Here is a 14,613-nt window from a genome sequence, read left to right on the forward strand (position 1 = left end):
CACACTGGGGGGTTCTGGATCTGGGCGCAGGGGCTGTACCATGGGGTTTTTGATTCTTTTTCACTACTTTTGGGTACTTTTGGGCGCACGTTTGGGGGAATTTAGCCAGCGCTGTGGCCCACAGCTGGATGGCGGCAGCTCTCTGGTTACAGCGGTGCTCCAAAGGCCCAACCGCTGAAAAACCCGATCAAGCCGGAGAATAATTGTTGAGGTGATTTTATTCCCCTTCCTCCTCCTCCTCCTCCTGGGGGCTGGGGGCGGGACCGCCCCTTCTGGCCCCGCCCCCAGCCGAAGCCCCGCCCGCGCCGCCTTCGCTCCCGACGTGCGTCGCGCGGCGGGGGGAGGGGTGGGGGCGAGGGGGGCGGAGCCGTAGCCTCTCTCTGGCCGCTGGCCCCGCCCCTCCGCCTTGCTCGCCGGGAGAAGATGGCGGCGGGCGGGGTGGGCGCGGGGCGGAAGCAGGTGCGGCAGGAGGAGCTGCGGCGCCTCATGCGGGAGAAGCAGCGGCAGAACGCGGGGAAGAAGCGGATCGACTCGCCCTTCGCCAAATATCCTCGGCACCGGGCTCCCTAGCGCTCGCCTCGGGGGCCGGCCGGGCGGGCGGCGGGAGGGAGGGAGGGGGTGGCCGCGGCGGGGCGGGGGGTCCGCGGCGCAGCGCCCTGCTTCCCTTAACGGCGGCCGGCACGTACAACAGCCTGGGGCACCTGAGCTGCACGCTGTGCAACGCGCCCGTGAAGAGCGAGCTGCTGTGGCAGACCCACGCCCTGGGCAAGCAGCACCGGGAGGTGAGCGGCCGCGGGGGCCCCGTGGGCCTGGGTGCCCGTGGGGTGGGGGGCGCGGGTGTCAGCTGGGCCCTGGCGGGGTTTGTGGTGTGGGGAAGTCACGGGGGGAGAAGGGGAAGGAGCGGGGAGGGGGCGCCGCGTTGGGAGGCGGGGGGGGGGGGGGGGGGTTGCTGCTCCTGGAGGTGTGCGGCAGTGGGTCCGGTTGAGCTTCTGCCAGGGGAGGGTGGTGTGAAAACTTGCCGCGTTTGGGCTTTCTGACACCCCTGTGCTGATGGAGAGGATCGCCCCGTGCCTTCCGAGGGGCCGCTCCCGAGTTAGCGACAGCTGGAGCTGTCCCCTGTCCGCAGCTCGGGCTTGGAAACCCTCCCTGGGATTGCGTGTTACCTGTATGTTACCAAGGGACAGCTTAAACCTCGTTAAGGAAACATGTGCTTTTTTTTTTTCTTTATAATTCAGCAGTAAAGCATTTGTAAAACAATTTCCGTGAGCTTGTAACGTGGATGCCACCTTCAGTCTGACGTTTTTGTCCTTTCAAATTCTGCCTCTTAGCAGAAACTGAAGAGATTGCATTTAATTTTACAAGTACTGAGGAAAAGACCAAAAGACGTGAGGGGTTCCTGGTTCATTACCTTCTGAGTAGATTCTTGTGGCAAGGCACAGTGACATGGCTTTAATACTACTGCTGTCTTTTAATTTTAAAACGCTTAACGTTCTTGGACCTTAGGATGAGTCCAGCCTTGTTGCCCTTTCCCCCAGTGTCTTACTGCTGTAGATGTCACTGATCTTAGTCTTTCCTTTCTCACTCATAGAGCTTCTCTTGTGCAACTGTCAGCTCCTCTGCCCTCATGTCACATCGTTCAAGGGGCTGGCAGAAACATTGGTCTTGGTTTTGTTATCCGTGATGTCTGTTTCAGTGATCTTGTTCTAGAAAGATACTAGCTCACTTTATTAAACTGTTGTAAAAGCGCTATATTTTAAGCTGCAATCCACAAGTTCCTGCTAGGAAAGCTTCCTGAATTTTGTACTTCTTTACAGAGAGTTGCAGAATTAAAAGGCACAAAGCAGACAGCAACTGGTTCAGCTGCTAGCACATCATCTCATCCTGTCAAGAGAAAAACTGTTGACACAGAAAATACAGAGTTAAAGAGAGTAAAAGGTAAGGAGAGGAAAATACCGATCAAGCACTTGCCAGAATCTAGCCATTTCACATCTTGGATGGTTTTGGTTTGTTTTTTTCCTGTGGAAGTGAGTGTGAATACACAAGACTGTTGAGTTAACGTCAGCCTGTTGCTGCTGAAACGGGAAAAAGTCTGTGTGGCTCTTTCTCAGTGAGTTCACTGATCGGGAGAAAACTGCACGTTTGATAGTTTACCCGGTTTTGGTTTATTGGGTTAAATTAGGTCATGGAGCTCTGGGCTTGGTCCAAACAGAACCAGCAGCAGTGTAAGTTACGCAGTAGAAGCACTTGCCCAGAAGTGGTGGTGTTCCTTTTCAGTGGGTTTACCTCAAATCCTGCATGAAAGTTCATCCTAAAGGAAAGATAGTTCATATTTTTCCTGTGGTGCTACTAAACATGTAAATACATGAAATATGTGAAAGTGTGCATTTGTGACCTTGCTGCTGTAGGCTTGAGGGATGTTTCTTTTAAAAGCATGGATTGTAAGAAGTGACTCTTGGCTGTTACACAGGTACAGACGAAAAGCCACATACTTCTACGTCTGGGTAAGTAGATCTTATTACATGTGAGATTTTTGTAACTACCAGCTGCTGTATTCTCACCCTGTTCTTCCTCATTGTTCCTTCCTAGCCAAGGGTAAAGATTCAGAGAATCAGCAGATCCCTGTTTCTGCTCGTTTTCTAACATGGGTGTACATTCCTGAACACGACAGCACCTTCCTCAGTGCAGATGAGAAAACCACGGTATTGACTCTAGAGTCTCTGACAAAACAGGAATTGTTTTACTGTTACTGTCAGACTTTTAAGGGTTAATATGTGGTGGTGTTCTGCAGTTTGCTAGGATGAAAATAACTAGGTTGTGGCATGCACTCTTAATTTTTAATGCTAGCATACTGCAGAAGAGGTGGTAGTCTGAAATTAAGACAAATTTTAAATGTATATTTAAATGTACATTTAGATGATATTTATTCACAAAGACTACTAACAGATGTCATCAACGCATTTTTGTCACTTAAAGTTCATGTAAATGCCTATCATGCAGTTGAACTCTCCCAGATAGAGGAGCGTACTTGACTTCAGGGGGTTGGGTTCAGCATCTTACTGCCACTAAAGATTTCTGACGGTATTGGGACATCTTTGTGGGGTTGGTAGGTGTCACACGAGGCCTGCAGGTCTCCCGTACGCTTCTTCAGAGGATAAATTATTGCTGTCTTGCGTAGGTATTACGTGCTGTTATCTTGACAGGAGAAGACGCTTACCTTGTAGAAATTTTGAGCGTGTGTGCAGAACTAACAGTGGAGAGGTTTGTTCGTTGTGAAACTGATTGGTATGATGATTTTAAAATATAACCTGGAAGAATGTTTGGCGTGGAGGCCTGCAGCTATTCGAAGCAAATCCGAGTTTCCTCATGGCTGAGCCTGTGTGGCTCTGGTAAGCTGCAGTTCGGAGCAGCAGCAGGTACCCAGAATAACTCGGTGTGTTATGCGTGAAGGTTACCGAGGTTGGCGAGACATTAGTGTGACTGCTGAACTATGAGTCTTGTATTTAATGTGTTCGCAGCCTGGGTACACTGATGCAATTAACTAAATTATTAATTAATTAATTAGAGTTACCCAAGCTTCCGTTCCTCCAAATGCACTTTGTTAGGGGATATTTTTATTAACGTTTCTGATACTGAATACAAAAATGGGACTGAAATGGGTTTGCAGAATGAACCTGAGCTTTTCTGGGGAACTTCAAATAAAAGCAACCAGTCTGTGCTGCCTTCAGACAGTGGTTACATCGGTAGCTGTGCAGTTCAGGGTGTTGCACAGTAGCTAAAAGATTGTATTGCTCACAGAGTGATAGGCTTCGGGTGCTGGACTGTCGCTGATTTTTGTGAGGTTTGAAATAATTCTGTGTTCTTTACTAGGCTACCAGCAGATTTTTTTGATGACACGGAGCAAGGTAATGCAAACGAACAGCTTTCAAAGGATCCAGGTCCCAGCTTATTGGCAGGAAATTATGATGATGATGATGATGATGATGATGATGATGATGATGATGATGAAGAGGAGGAGGAGGAGGAACAACAAGATCAGTCAAAAAAATCTTCTGTTATGCACAAAACTGAAATTCCACCTCCAACTCAAGAAGCTAATTCTTTGCCTGCAGGTAATGCTGACTGAAATAGTGAGTGATTCAGTAAGGAGAAGCTGTGTTTTAACTGGTGATGGAAGGGTTTTCATTTATTTTTCTAATTATTGCTATTAGCTGATTAGGGCGTGTAATATCGGAAGCAGAGAAGGGAGATTCCTTGCTAGTTTGTTAGCGTGCTTATTGATTGTATGTTCTAATTGTTTGAGGCTGTCTGGCTATTCCTCCCTTGATTCAGTAAGGTATTAACAGAAATTCCTCTCTAGTCAGAATTTTATAAAGAAGCTTTGAATAGTTGTTCTTGTTGTTCATCGGCTTCTGTCCTTTCTTATAGACTTCTTTGACAGCAAAACTACAGCTGCTCCTTTAGTTTCCCATTCAGGATCCATACAGAAAGCAGAGATACAAGAGAAGATAGTGGAAAGGTAAGCAGTCAAATCAAATGCTGATAGATTTGGGAACTGTAAATAAACGTTTTTCTTCCAGAAAGCACAGACTGTGATCAGTTACAAGTCTGTCATGTTGTTAACTCGTATTTGGAATGGTTTGTGTGTATGTCGGCCTCTCGCGCTGTGTCAGGCAGGTGTTTCGCACCGTCGGGGCAGGATCAGAGACGGAGCAGTGCCGTGCAGTGTCGGTTGGACAGCTCTGTCTGCAGATTTTAATGCTCCATGGCAGCCACTGCTTTTAACTGTTCAAAGAAAACTGTTTGCTTGTTCTTTAATAATGGTTCAGCTCACATGAGCAGTCTTTTAGACAGTGGTTTAGGCTTTCAAAAGTAGAGACTCTGCTGTTAAAGTGTTTGGGTGCTCAGCACACAGTTTAAGAAGCCTAAGCTATAGCTCTTGATTTGACAGATTTAAACCTGTCTGTGCAGTTCCTTGTAAGTTAGGTAAGACCTGACTGAAGCAGCCAGTTTTGACGGTTGTAGGGAAAACTCGGGGCATAAAAAACTTGCTCCATTTCTAGGTCCTTTTTATAAAAGATTATGGATTTTATTCTTGACTATTTTTAGCTCTACAATAAAGCAGGTTGTAAAGTGTTTACTTGGGATAATAGTAATCAAACATTTCAGGAAAGAAAATACTGCGGAAGCTTTGCCAGAAGGTTTCTTTGATGATCCTGAAGTGGATGCAAAGGTAGGTGATCTCTTTTTACGCTGCTGGATTTATTTCTGCCAGTTGGAATGATTTTCTGAGTAGTAAGGGTGCTTTTCTGGGTAGTTAGTCATACCAGAATATAAGAAAATCACTGAACTATTTCAAATAGACTATTTCAGCTGGGAGGGACCTACAGTGATCATCTAGTCCAACTGCCTGACCAATTCAGGGCTGACCAAGTTAGTGTGTTATCAAGGGCGTTGTCCAAAAGCCTCTTAAACACTGACAGGCTTGGGGCATTGAGCATCTCTCTAGGAAGGCTGTTCCAGTGTTTGACCACCCTCTTGGTAAAGAAATGCTTCCTAATGTCCAGTCTAAACCTCCCCTGGCGCAGCTCTGAACCATTCATTCTGTGTTAACTAGAAAGCATGAAAAGGGACGGAGGTGGGCAGGAAGAGCTTGTTAAATCGTGTCTCAGAAGGTATTTTTGGTTGTGGTTCCTTTGTGGCTCTTAAAGAAAACCAAAGACATGTCACTTCTTGGTTAAAATGCTGGACTGAGATTTGGACAATCCACCCGTTACTTTTATTTCTTTGAGTCATCCCTGGAAAAGCATTTCACCTAACTTGTACATCCAATTCTGCTTTGGAAGTAAGGATGTAAAAATAGTTCTCTAATGTACTTTGAGAGAGCCTGTTGAAAAGTGTTAAGAGTTACTGTGTGACTGATACTGTACATCCTGTTAGAATTAAAATAGCTCGATTATGGCACACGCTGTAATCTCTAGTACTGACATACTGCAACAGTGAACTTGGTTTTCAGCCCTCATTTTTGATGGGGTTTTTTTGATGCTCCAAAGAGAAATGTGGGCATTCAATGTGCTTCTCAAAAAAAGACCACAACTAAAAATTTTGAATTTTTGATCAAAATCATTCATACTTCCTTCAGCGTGCGCAGTTCCAAATGATGACCAAAATAAACACCAATATTTGGAATACGAACCTTTTTTGTTAGTTTGTTTTGTAAAATTTGCCACAAATTTGATGGCTTTCCTGCTTGCTCTATTGAAATAATAGTGTTGTAGGCTCAAAGCCTCTTTTATTTTCCTTAAGTACACTTCCCTATTGTTCACACTGTGGAGCTTCTATCTGTGCGGACGCTGGTCAGTGATCTTTGTTCTGGTTATCGCCTCAGCTGATAACATTTACAAGTGGATACATGTTCCAGTAAGCTCTTCCTTGAACTGCTTTCAGGTGCTCTCCTTTTTAATCAGACCTTTCTAAGTTTAGCTAATATGCAGGGGAAGGAAAATGTTGGTGACATCGCTTATGTTGTGGGAGGGTTGCAGTGATTCTGTGTTGGACTCGTACACAAAATAATTCTTTTCTGAATTAACAGTGAGCATTTGGAAGGGAGATTGGGGGCTTGAAAAACGTTGGCTCTTTCCATCAGGAGTTTATAAAGTAGTTAAATTCTAGGTTAGATAAATATTTCAAGGAAAAATAATGTCTTTAGTGTTTAAATTTATTGTAAGAAATACAAATAATTATGAATTACAAAAGACAACCACAATGCGTAATAACACAGTACATACACATATGATAGAAAGAATCACAGAACAGAAAAATGAAATGGTGACTATTCCTTCCCAGTATGCAGTTTGCTTGGAAGCTTCTAGTGTATTCTACAAACTTAATTCATACTACTGGATTTTGTATCGTCGTTCAGGAACAAAATATACCAAACCGTTGTCTCTACCGTGATGATGACTGATGTGTGTTACCAAGAGAGAGGAACGAATAAAACAAAAACAATGCTAATGCAAAAAGATGGTGTCACGAATTATTCTGTTCAAACTGCTTAGTTCTCCTAGCTATATAGTTTCCACCCAGTCCAGAGCCAGGCAGAATCTGTCATCTAACGTATGTTATATGCCACATCTTCCAGTCTTGAATGGTGGAAGTTTTGGTTACACAGGTGGATGATCTTGTTTGTTTTGCTTGTATTAAAAGCACAATCCGGTTTCGATTACCTTAGTTGTAGATCTCAAACACATTCTTACAGCTACTACTTTTTCAGTCTTCTCGTCTCAGTAATTAATGCTGTCTACCACAGAAGAAAAAGCTTTGCATGTCGTTCAGATTGGTACGTAGCTATACTATTTCTTCTGTTAGCCAACAAAATTAGACTAGGTTTGAAATATAGTCAGACTACCTAACACCAGTCAGGCTAGTGACCGAATCATTTGATACTTTGTGTTATGCCAAAGGCAAATAACTCGCTGCTCTTTGGCTTGTGAGATGGCCACTGTACACGATTGAGCAGGCAGCTTACAGGAGAATTTAGTTCTCACCTGCCATAATGAAATTACAGACCATCAAATTAACAGACTTGGTCCCTTTTGTTACTCCAACCCTTCCACACCATCCATTCTTAGTCAATTATTCTTTAACGCTGCAGTCAAGGACGTTGTTTCAGTCCAGGGTTGGAGTCAGGTTTTTCCTCCACACCATTGTGCAGCTGCGCTCTCTTACTCATAGGCGTTACTTAAACTGAAGCGTGTCGGCCAGCCTTTCCTGGGAACAAGCATGGCTTGTGCTGCTTCTCCAGAGGCTGTACAGTGCCCCAAAGAGTCACTAGACATAAATTTTTAATAAGCCTGTTTTTTTTTTTTTTCATGTTCCTTAGGTGCGAAAAGTTGATGCTCCCAAGGATCAGATGGACAAAGAATGGGATGAATTTCAAAAGGCAATGCGACAGGTCAACACAGTAAGTAATGGAATCTATTTTTATTGATTCTAAATACTATACACAATAAGGAAAACAACAGTTTCATGCAGCTCTGCAGAATGACTGACATCTGCATTTGTCAGCTGTTTGTTGCAATGCAGTGTGTGGTTAAATGCACTTTATAAATGAGCAAAGGGTTCCTTCTCTTTTCCACTTAAGGGAAATTAAGCTGAAAAAACTGCTGAGCAGGATCCAGTTATCAGTATCTATCTAGTTAGATTTGTTAAATTGTATTTAAATAAGAGAGCATGTACCTCAGATCAGCATCCTGTATCCCAACAGGACATAATAGTGGGCACCTCTTTAGATGAGCTCTAGTCATATTTTAACCTTGAAAACCACAGAACAAAACGTCACCCGATTGTCTTTTTCAAAAAGGATCCATAAAGTGTAGGTCACCTGGGGTTTATGGCTAATTTAAATGGACTGGAAAGGAACCCCAACGTTTGGGAAAGTGACAAAAGATTTTTGTGTGCGAGACATGTAAGTTGGCCATGATTTTTCTGTACTTCCATTTTTTACTGTTTAGCATTGCATGGAAAGTCTTCCTGGAACGGGTTTTTGTCTGCCTTTTTGTACAATATAAAACTGTCACTAAAGATACCTGGTGTTCTTCATCTTCCCCTAGAGTATTCGCTAGGTTTTTAATTTTAATCGTACATAATTGCTCATACGTCAACTGCTAAGAAAAGTGGCGCAAACAAATTCCGCATTGCTCATTTTAAAGCGGTCAGCACTATAAACAGAGCGAATGTTCATACAAAAGCAGTGGTGGATACATTTTGCTAGCATTAGCCATTCAGATAATTCTTCAGCTTAGAAGGAATCTTCTCAGTTATGCGTGGACCATTGATTGCATAGCATCTCCCAGACATTCAGATTTGAGAAAGTATATGCTGAAAAAAATAACAGGTTAGAAACACTTCGGGATCTAGTGGGAATATTTAACCAATACTTTCAATAAGCGTGTAATCAACTCCCAAGCACTGGGATGTGGCTCCTGTTTCAGCCTCAGACTTTGGATGCCCGTAGTTTGTTTATGCTCAAATAGTAGTGCATTGAAAAATTCAAAAGGTTAACCCCAAAGCAGCCAGACTTTTAAGGAAAAAAAACATTTCCATTTCAAATTAAACCAGATCAGTTTTTTTTTTTTTATTCTGTATTTGCCTCCAGAGTCTTTTGTGAAGGTGGGAGTATATGTATAGGAGATTGACACTGACTTGAGGGAGAGGGGAGGGAGGGAAGACACAAACATCAAAAAGGAACAACAGTGGAATTCAGGATGAAGGTGAGTTTTCTTAGCGCTGTTCTGGTTTAGATTTCAGAAGCAATAGTGGCAGAAGAGGATGAGGAGGGGCGACTAGATCGTCAGATTGGAGAGATCGATGAGCAGATGTAAGTAGTTCAGATTTTCCTCAAACTTTCTATTCTCCAGCATAATGGATTGCAATTTGACTAGAGTGATAAAAACATTTTTAATTTTAATCTGCTGTGATACTACCTTGCATTAATCCCCTGAACATTTGAAGGACAAAGACACACTCCCTCAAATTGCAGAATGATACCTAATAAAAACATGAATTTTGGTGCAAAGTTATGTAATTATTTGCAAAGAGAGAATGCACTAGAATCACTGAAAGTACAGCAAGCAGGCATGGGCAAAATAAAGCAATAGAAGACAAATTCTTTGAACAAACTGTCCCCCTTCCCCCTGTCAAGGGTCTTGATTTGTGTTTCTTTGTGAATTCGGATTGATGCAGAATTTATGTGAACATTTTTAAAAAAACAAGGTCTGATATTCTGCACTGCAATTAAAATGTCAGTAACAAGATTTGTGTGTCGACCGTCCTTTTGTTGTACTGGAAATGCCTTGGTCTGTGACTAACTCTCCTTCTTTCTAACAAAAGTTTACTTAATAGTTTTGTTGAACAATGCAGTTCATTGCATGAAGTGAGGTGTTTCGTTTTGTTGAAATGGTAGGTGTAGCGGTTGGGTAAGAGTCAGTTTAAACTCTGAGTAACCTGAAAGACAGCTGAGTGGAACAGACGGTTGCCATCATCATGTAGCTTAACACGTTGATTAACAGTGATTATGGCAATGGTAGCGACTGAAAAGGAAAAGGTGAATTCAGATTTGAACGAACCTCGGGACAAAAAGAAGACGCTAAAAACTAAAGCAACACTTAGGCCGCCTGGACAGATTTACACGCTGCAGATAATCAGCGTATAGTAACCCCAGCATTGCGTTCAAACCGAGCTTGGGCCGTACAGGAGTGCCTTTTAACAGTGGTCATTCATTTTGGAGAGGGCTTGAGCTAAACCTGGCTGTCTTTGAGCAGTCATTTTTCCCAGTAGCTTAGGATGCTGTAGTACGTAGAACCAAATTCAGAAATTTCTAGAGATTTCAGATTTGTTACCGTAATTATTTTTCCCCAAAATAAAAGTTCCAAATAGAATTATTTTTTTTTAAGGAATGTTTTTGTAGCTTTGTCTTCTGAGGATATTTAAATGCAAGCTATTTCAAACTAAATTAAAAATCAGATTCATTCCAGTGACATTCGTGTTTTCCTCGGCCTTAAAATCTTCAGCTGTGACTGCCTGTACGTAATCGTATTGCAGATAGGCAAAAACAGGACCCAGATATTAAATCTTTCCTTGTTGGCTCCTCCTAGTGAATAGGAATGAAAGCATCAAAGATGTATTTAAATCAGGCTGACCTGGCTTGGCATTTTCAACAAAATACCCTGTTAAAATGGCTAGATTAATTGTTATAAAACATATTTCAAGGAGAGAACCTTTTAAGTCAATGGGAAACTGAAACTTGTGGATAGTGTTCAATTAAAATGTTCGGTTACAGCACACAGTGAGCAGAGAAAGAACCTGAACGCTCGTGCAGCTGTTTCATTTGCAGAGATGCCAGCACTAAGTTACCAAAACTGATAGCCAATTGATGTCTCGCCTTTCTACCACATGTGAAACCTTCAGTGGAGCAGAGAATGGCGTCTCTCCTTGTGGAGAAGTGGATATTGGTGCTGTGCTTTTCTTAAAAAAAAAAAGATTTGTGGTGGTATTGCTGACGTTAAATATTTGCGTTAGATCTCATCGCGAGAGAAGGGCGCGCGCCTCTCCTCTGCCCTCTTTCCACTTGGCTACCACAGAGAGGGTGCACGAGCATATTGAAAGCTTTTTTTTTCTAAAAGCTTTTGGGAAGCTACGGAGCTTTTTTTTTTTTATCCAAATTTGGAGAAGCGAAATCCAGCCCTGTAGAAAATCCAGTTAATGTGGACAGGCCACAAGTGTTAATAGGTGGTTTGCTTTTCAACAGTGAATGTTATCGCCGCGTTGAGCTTTTGCGTAACCGCCAGGATCTGATGAAGGAGAAGTTAAAGGAAGCCATGAGGTTAAAAGCAGCACAAGAGAAAGAGGATGAGGCTGTTGGTAGCGAAGATGAAGAAGAATTGCAGGATCTGCTGTCTCAAGACTGGCGGGTGAAAGGGGCTTTGTTGTAGCATTTCTGCCACGGGGTTGACACTCTCTTTACCTGTGATGTTACTTCTGTTGTCCAGAGTGAGACGCTTTTGTTAAGTATTTATTTAAAGAGGATCATGAGATGGTAAAGAACCAAGTGTATTAAAAAAAGCGCCTCTTTGTAGATCTACAGTGGCATATGACTTGCTGTAAAAACTGTACATTGCAAATGTTTTACAGTATTGAATGCACCTTTCCTATTAAAATTATTGGTTTCCTAACAGAGGTATTTTAATGGGATTAATAAGAATCTCTAAGGTTTTGAAGCATTAGATGTATCTGGTAATTTTGAGACTTGGGTTACTGTGTACAGAAGTAAAGGACTTGCAGAAGCGATAGCGTATGGAGTTTTCCCAGATTGGGGGGGGTTAGGGAAAGGAAAATATTACGCATTTATGTTATCTTAAAATTTGTAAGTGCTCTTCCATCCACTGCCCCAGCTCCCAATAAAATACGTACATTTCTTTTCAGGATCTGTTACAGTTTCTCTGTGTGCGTAAGGACCAAGCTCAGAAACGCTGAGCTACGGCTTCTCCACAGTGTGTACCCTGTCATGTGCTGTAGGCAGTGCTGAATATTTTTCTTTACAGTATCTTGTTTTGCTTAGTGCAGCCACAGGGTAGCATACCTCACATTTCTTGAAGCAGAGGGATGAAAAGACAATGGTTACATATTTGCAGAACTAAATACAAGGGTGACAAAACGCCAGAGAGGAAGGTACTGCACCGGGCACTGAGGAGGTACAATCGTTTCTCTAGCTGTAAACACTGGCAGTTGTCTTCAGGTATTATCTTTGGCGTGGAGAGCATCTAAGATTGATTTCTGTTCTGGTAAATACAGATGAAGTTAAAATCAAGAACCAACAAACTTGACAAGGCTGGGACATGGAAAGCAGAGCTACCTTGAGCTTTGGTAAGTGTCTTTTTTTAAGCTTTTTTTTTTTTTTTTACTTTTGCAAACTTTAAAACATTTCAAAGTTGCTGAAGACTTTTGAAAAAATAGCAGAAATGTGTGGCTTGATTTTTATCAAAAAGTAAAGTTGTGACAGAACAGCTTAACATTTTCCTTTTTTTTTTTTTTTTTAAAAGATTTTTGTTCTAAAACAAGTTAGTGAGGTTTTTAAAGGGAGAAAACAAGCTTTGCTCTTATGAGGGCATTCTAGGCACTTGCCTCACAGATGTTTATTAACCAAGCAAATAGAGAGAAAAACTAAAGGTAGATGTTTACTTTGCCCGTTTTGGAAGAAAGACCTGATACGGTGGGAGCCCTTTCCGTATCGTGAGATGCTTTTTCCCCACTCCTGGTTTCTGTGACCCTTGGGTTCAGCTCTTTATATTTATAAAGCTGTCAAAATTCAAGCAGTGGTCCTTGGCGGTTTGGTGCATCCGTTTATTCCTGCCCACGTACGCTGGCTGACGGCCATTGGCTTCTGGTTGATGTAATAACCCTAAGCGAGTGGCTGCTACTGCTGAAATGTGTGACACCACGCTGCAGTCCTGCATGAATTAGTGCTGTTGAGGTGGCACTGAAATACAGAACATTCAGAGACTACTGAAACAAATAATGAACGTTTTGGCAAGTTGGAGAAAACTCAGTGGGCAAAAACGGAAATAAAATTCCCTTCTACAGCGTGAAACATTTGACTATCAATGTATAAGGCGCCTGTGATGCTGTAGTGAAAGATCTCTAGGTGCGTTGATACCACAAAGAGAACTTCCAGCTGAGAGGGTGGTACGGTATTAACAGATGGACAGGTTTTTTCATACAAACCAAGCGACACTCCCCCAGTTGCATTCTCAGAAGACCTAAGCTAAGTTTCTGGTTGTCTGCTTCTCCCTGCCCTCGCTCACCAGAGCGTACGAGCTGTTGGCACTGGACTTCCGAACCGCTCTCGGCGTTGGGCTCAACGTCAGGGAAACGTGACTAAAGCCAGGTTACACTGAGCGTCATGGACGTAGATGCTTTTGCAGTGTAAAAATGTGAATCTCTGAGTTTATAACTCAACACTGCCATTTTGTACCTCGAGCTGTAACGTTACTTCCACTTTGTACCTGAATCTGCAGATCGTGGTTTCAGCTGCAGATAAATAGGCGAGGAGCTATTAAACTGTTCAACCAGCTCAGCTGCTGTAGCTCAGTTGCTCTCCTCCTCGGCGCTCTCTAGAGGCGAGGAGCTAAAGGCAGTGAGTTTAGTCACGGCACGGGGAGCTTGTACGTTCAAATCCAAACCGGTGCAGGCCGCTGTGTTAGTTATTAGGAGCAGACGGCAGGAGTAAACACCCCATCACTCACTGCTCCGTTCGTAATCCTTGCATAACGTCTGTTGGAAGAGTAAAGGTGACGGACAAGCCTGTGGGTGTGTATTGCTGAGGAGGTCCCTCGTGGTTGTTGCTTGTTTAGGAGTTGGTGCTTTTTTCCTTGCGGGAATCTCATAGATCTGCAAACCGTGCGGTCACAAGTTTCGTAGAGCTTAGTGCGTACAGCTGTACGTTTCTTCAGCACTTGAAAGAAAGCTTTCAGAGAGCTGTGTGAAGAAGATAGGAGTGACTTTGCTAACTGTAGCCTGCGCGACCGTTGATGTACGTGGGCTGTTGTGTGAACAAGGCAAGAAATCATCCTGACTTTTGGCAATGAAAGTGCCATGCCTGTGAGGGAGAAGAGGGAATTATCCCAACCTTACCGAATAGTCAAGCTAATTTATCAAGGTAAACAGTCTCCTGTGTCTTCGAAAAACATAGGCATAGTTAATTTATGTTTGAAGTCTGTCCTCAGTTTGAGAGAACAGTTTTGTGAACTTCTGATGGGCCATTCAGCTAGATGATTAACCAGAGCAAATAATGGTTTTAAAAAATATGTACTTCCTTAATTTCTTCCTAATGTCTTAACTTGAATTCTGTTTTTAAACAATAAAGATGAAAGGAGTCGTAATAACTGACTCTGTCCATAGCCGCTGTTAAAAATGAAGTTTTAATCTCTGACACAGTGGAGCTGAGAAGAATATTTTAATTCTCTGACCTCCAGGCCTTCCAGAAAACTGAAGAATTGAGGGGGAAGACTTAGCATTTGTAATCCTTATTTATGGATACGACAACGCAGAGTGTTGCCC

At 42.8% G+C, this 14,613-nt stretch overlaps 2 protein-coding genes across 2 annotated transcripts in view; one reads left to right on the forward strand and one right to left on the reverse strand.

Annotated features, from left to right (window-relative positions):
* Positions 1–414: 414 nt before the first annotated feature.
* Positions 415–11,978, forward strand: ZNF830 (zinc finger protein 830). Its single transcript, XM_086469479.1, has 10 exons — positions 415–545; positions 683–782; positions 1,815–1,935; positions 2,468–2,501; positions 3,868–4,109; positions 4,426–4,516; positions 5,167–5,230; positions 7,880–7,960; positions 9,300–9,376; positions 11,306–11,978. Exons 1-10 carry the CDS (start codon positions 424–426, stop codon positions 11,487–11,489), a joined length of 1,116 nt encoding a protein of 371 aa, XP_086325605.1. The 5' UTR covers positions 415–423; the 3' UTR covers positions 11,490–11,978.
* LOC104342396 (poly(rC)-binding protein 3) overlaps positions 8,817–14,613 on the reverse strand; it is a 64,652-nt gene continuing 58,855 nt past the window's right edge. The window contains exon 12 of the mRNA XM_086469478.1: positions 8,817–8,877. Within this exon, the coding sequence (XP_086325604.1) occupies positions 8,817–8,877 (61 nt within the window). The remainder of the gene's footprint in view (positions 8,878–14,613) is intronic.

Source organism: Leptosomus discolor, chromosome 8, assembly GCF_034619465.1.
Source record: "Leptosomus discolor isolate bLepDis1 chromosome 8, bLepDis1.hap2, whole genome shotgun sequence".
Classification (NCBI taxonomy): domain Eukaryota; kingdom Metazoa; phylum Chordata; class Aves; order Leptosomiformes; family Leptosomidae; genus Leptosomus; species Leptosomus discolor.

Bases quoted from the DNA above. Each gene is read 5' to 3' on its own strand.
- ZNF830 (XM_086469479.1), top strand. From the start codon at position 424: ATGGCGGCGGGCGGGGTGGGCGCGGGGCGGAAGCAGGTGCGGCAGGAG. The intron at 783-1,814 runs GTGAGCGGCCGC...ACTTCTTTACAG, and splicing joins TGGGCAAGCAGCACCGGGAG to AGAGTTGCAGAATTAAAAGG. The intron at 4,517-5,166 runs GTAAGCAGTCAA...CAAACATTTCAG, and splicing joins CAAGAGAAGATAGTGGAAAG to GAAAGAAAATACTGCGGAAG.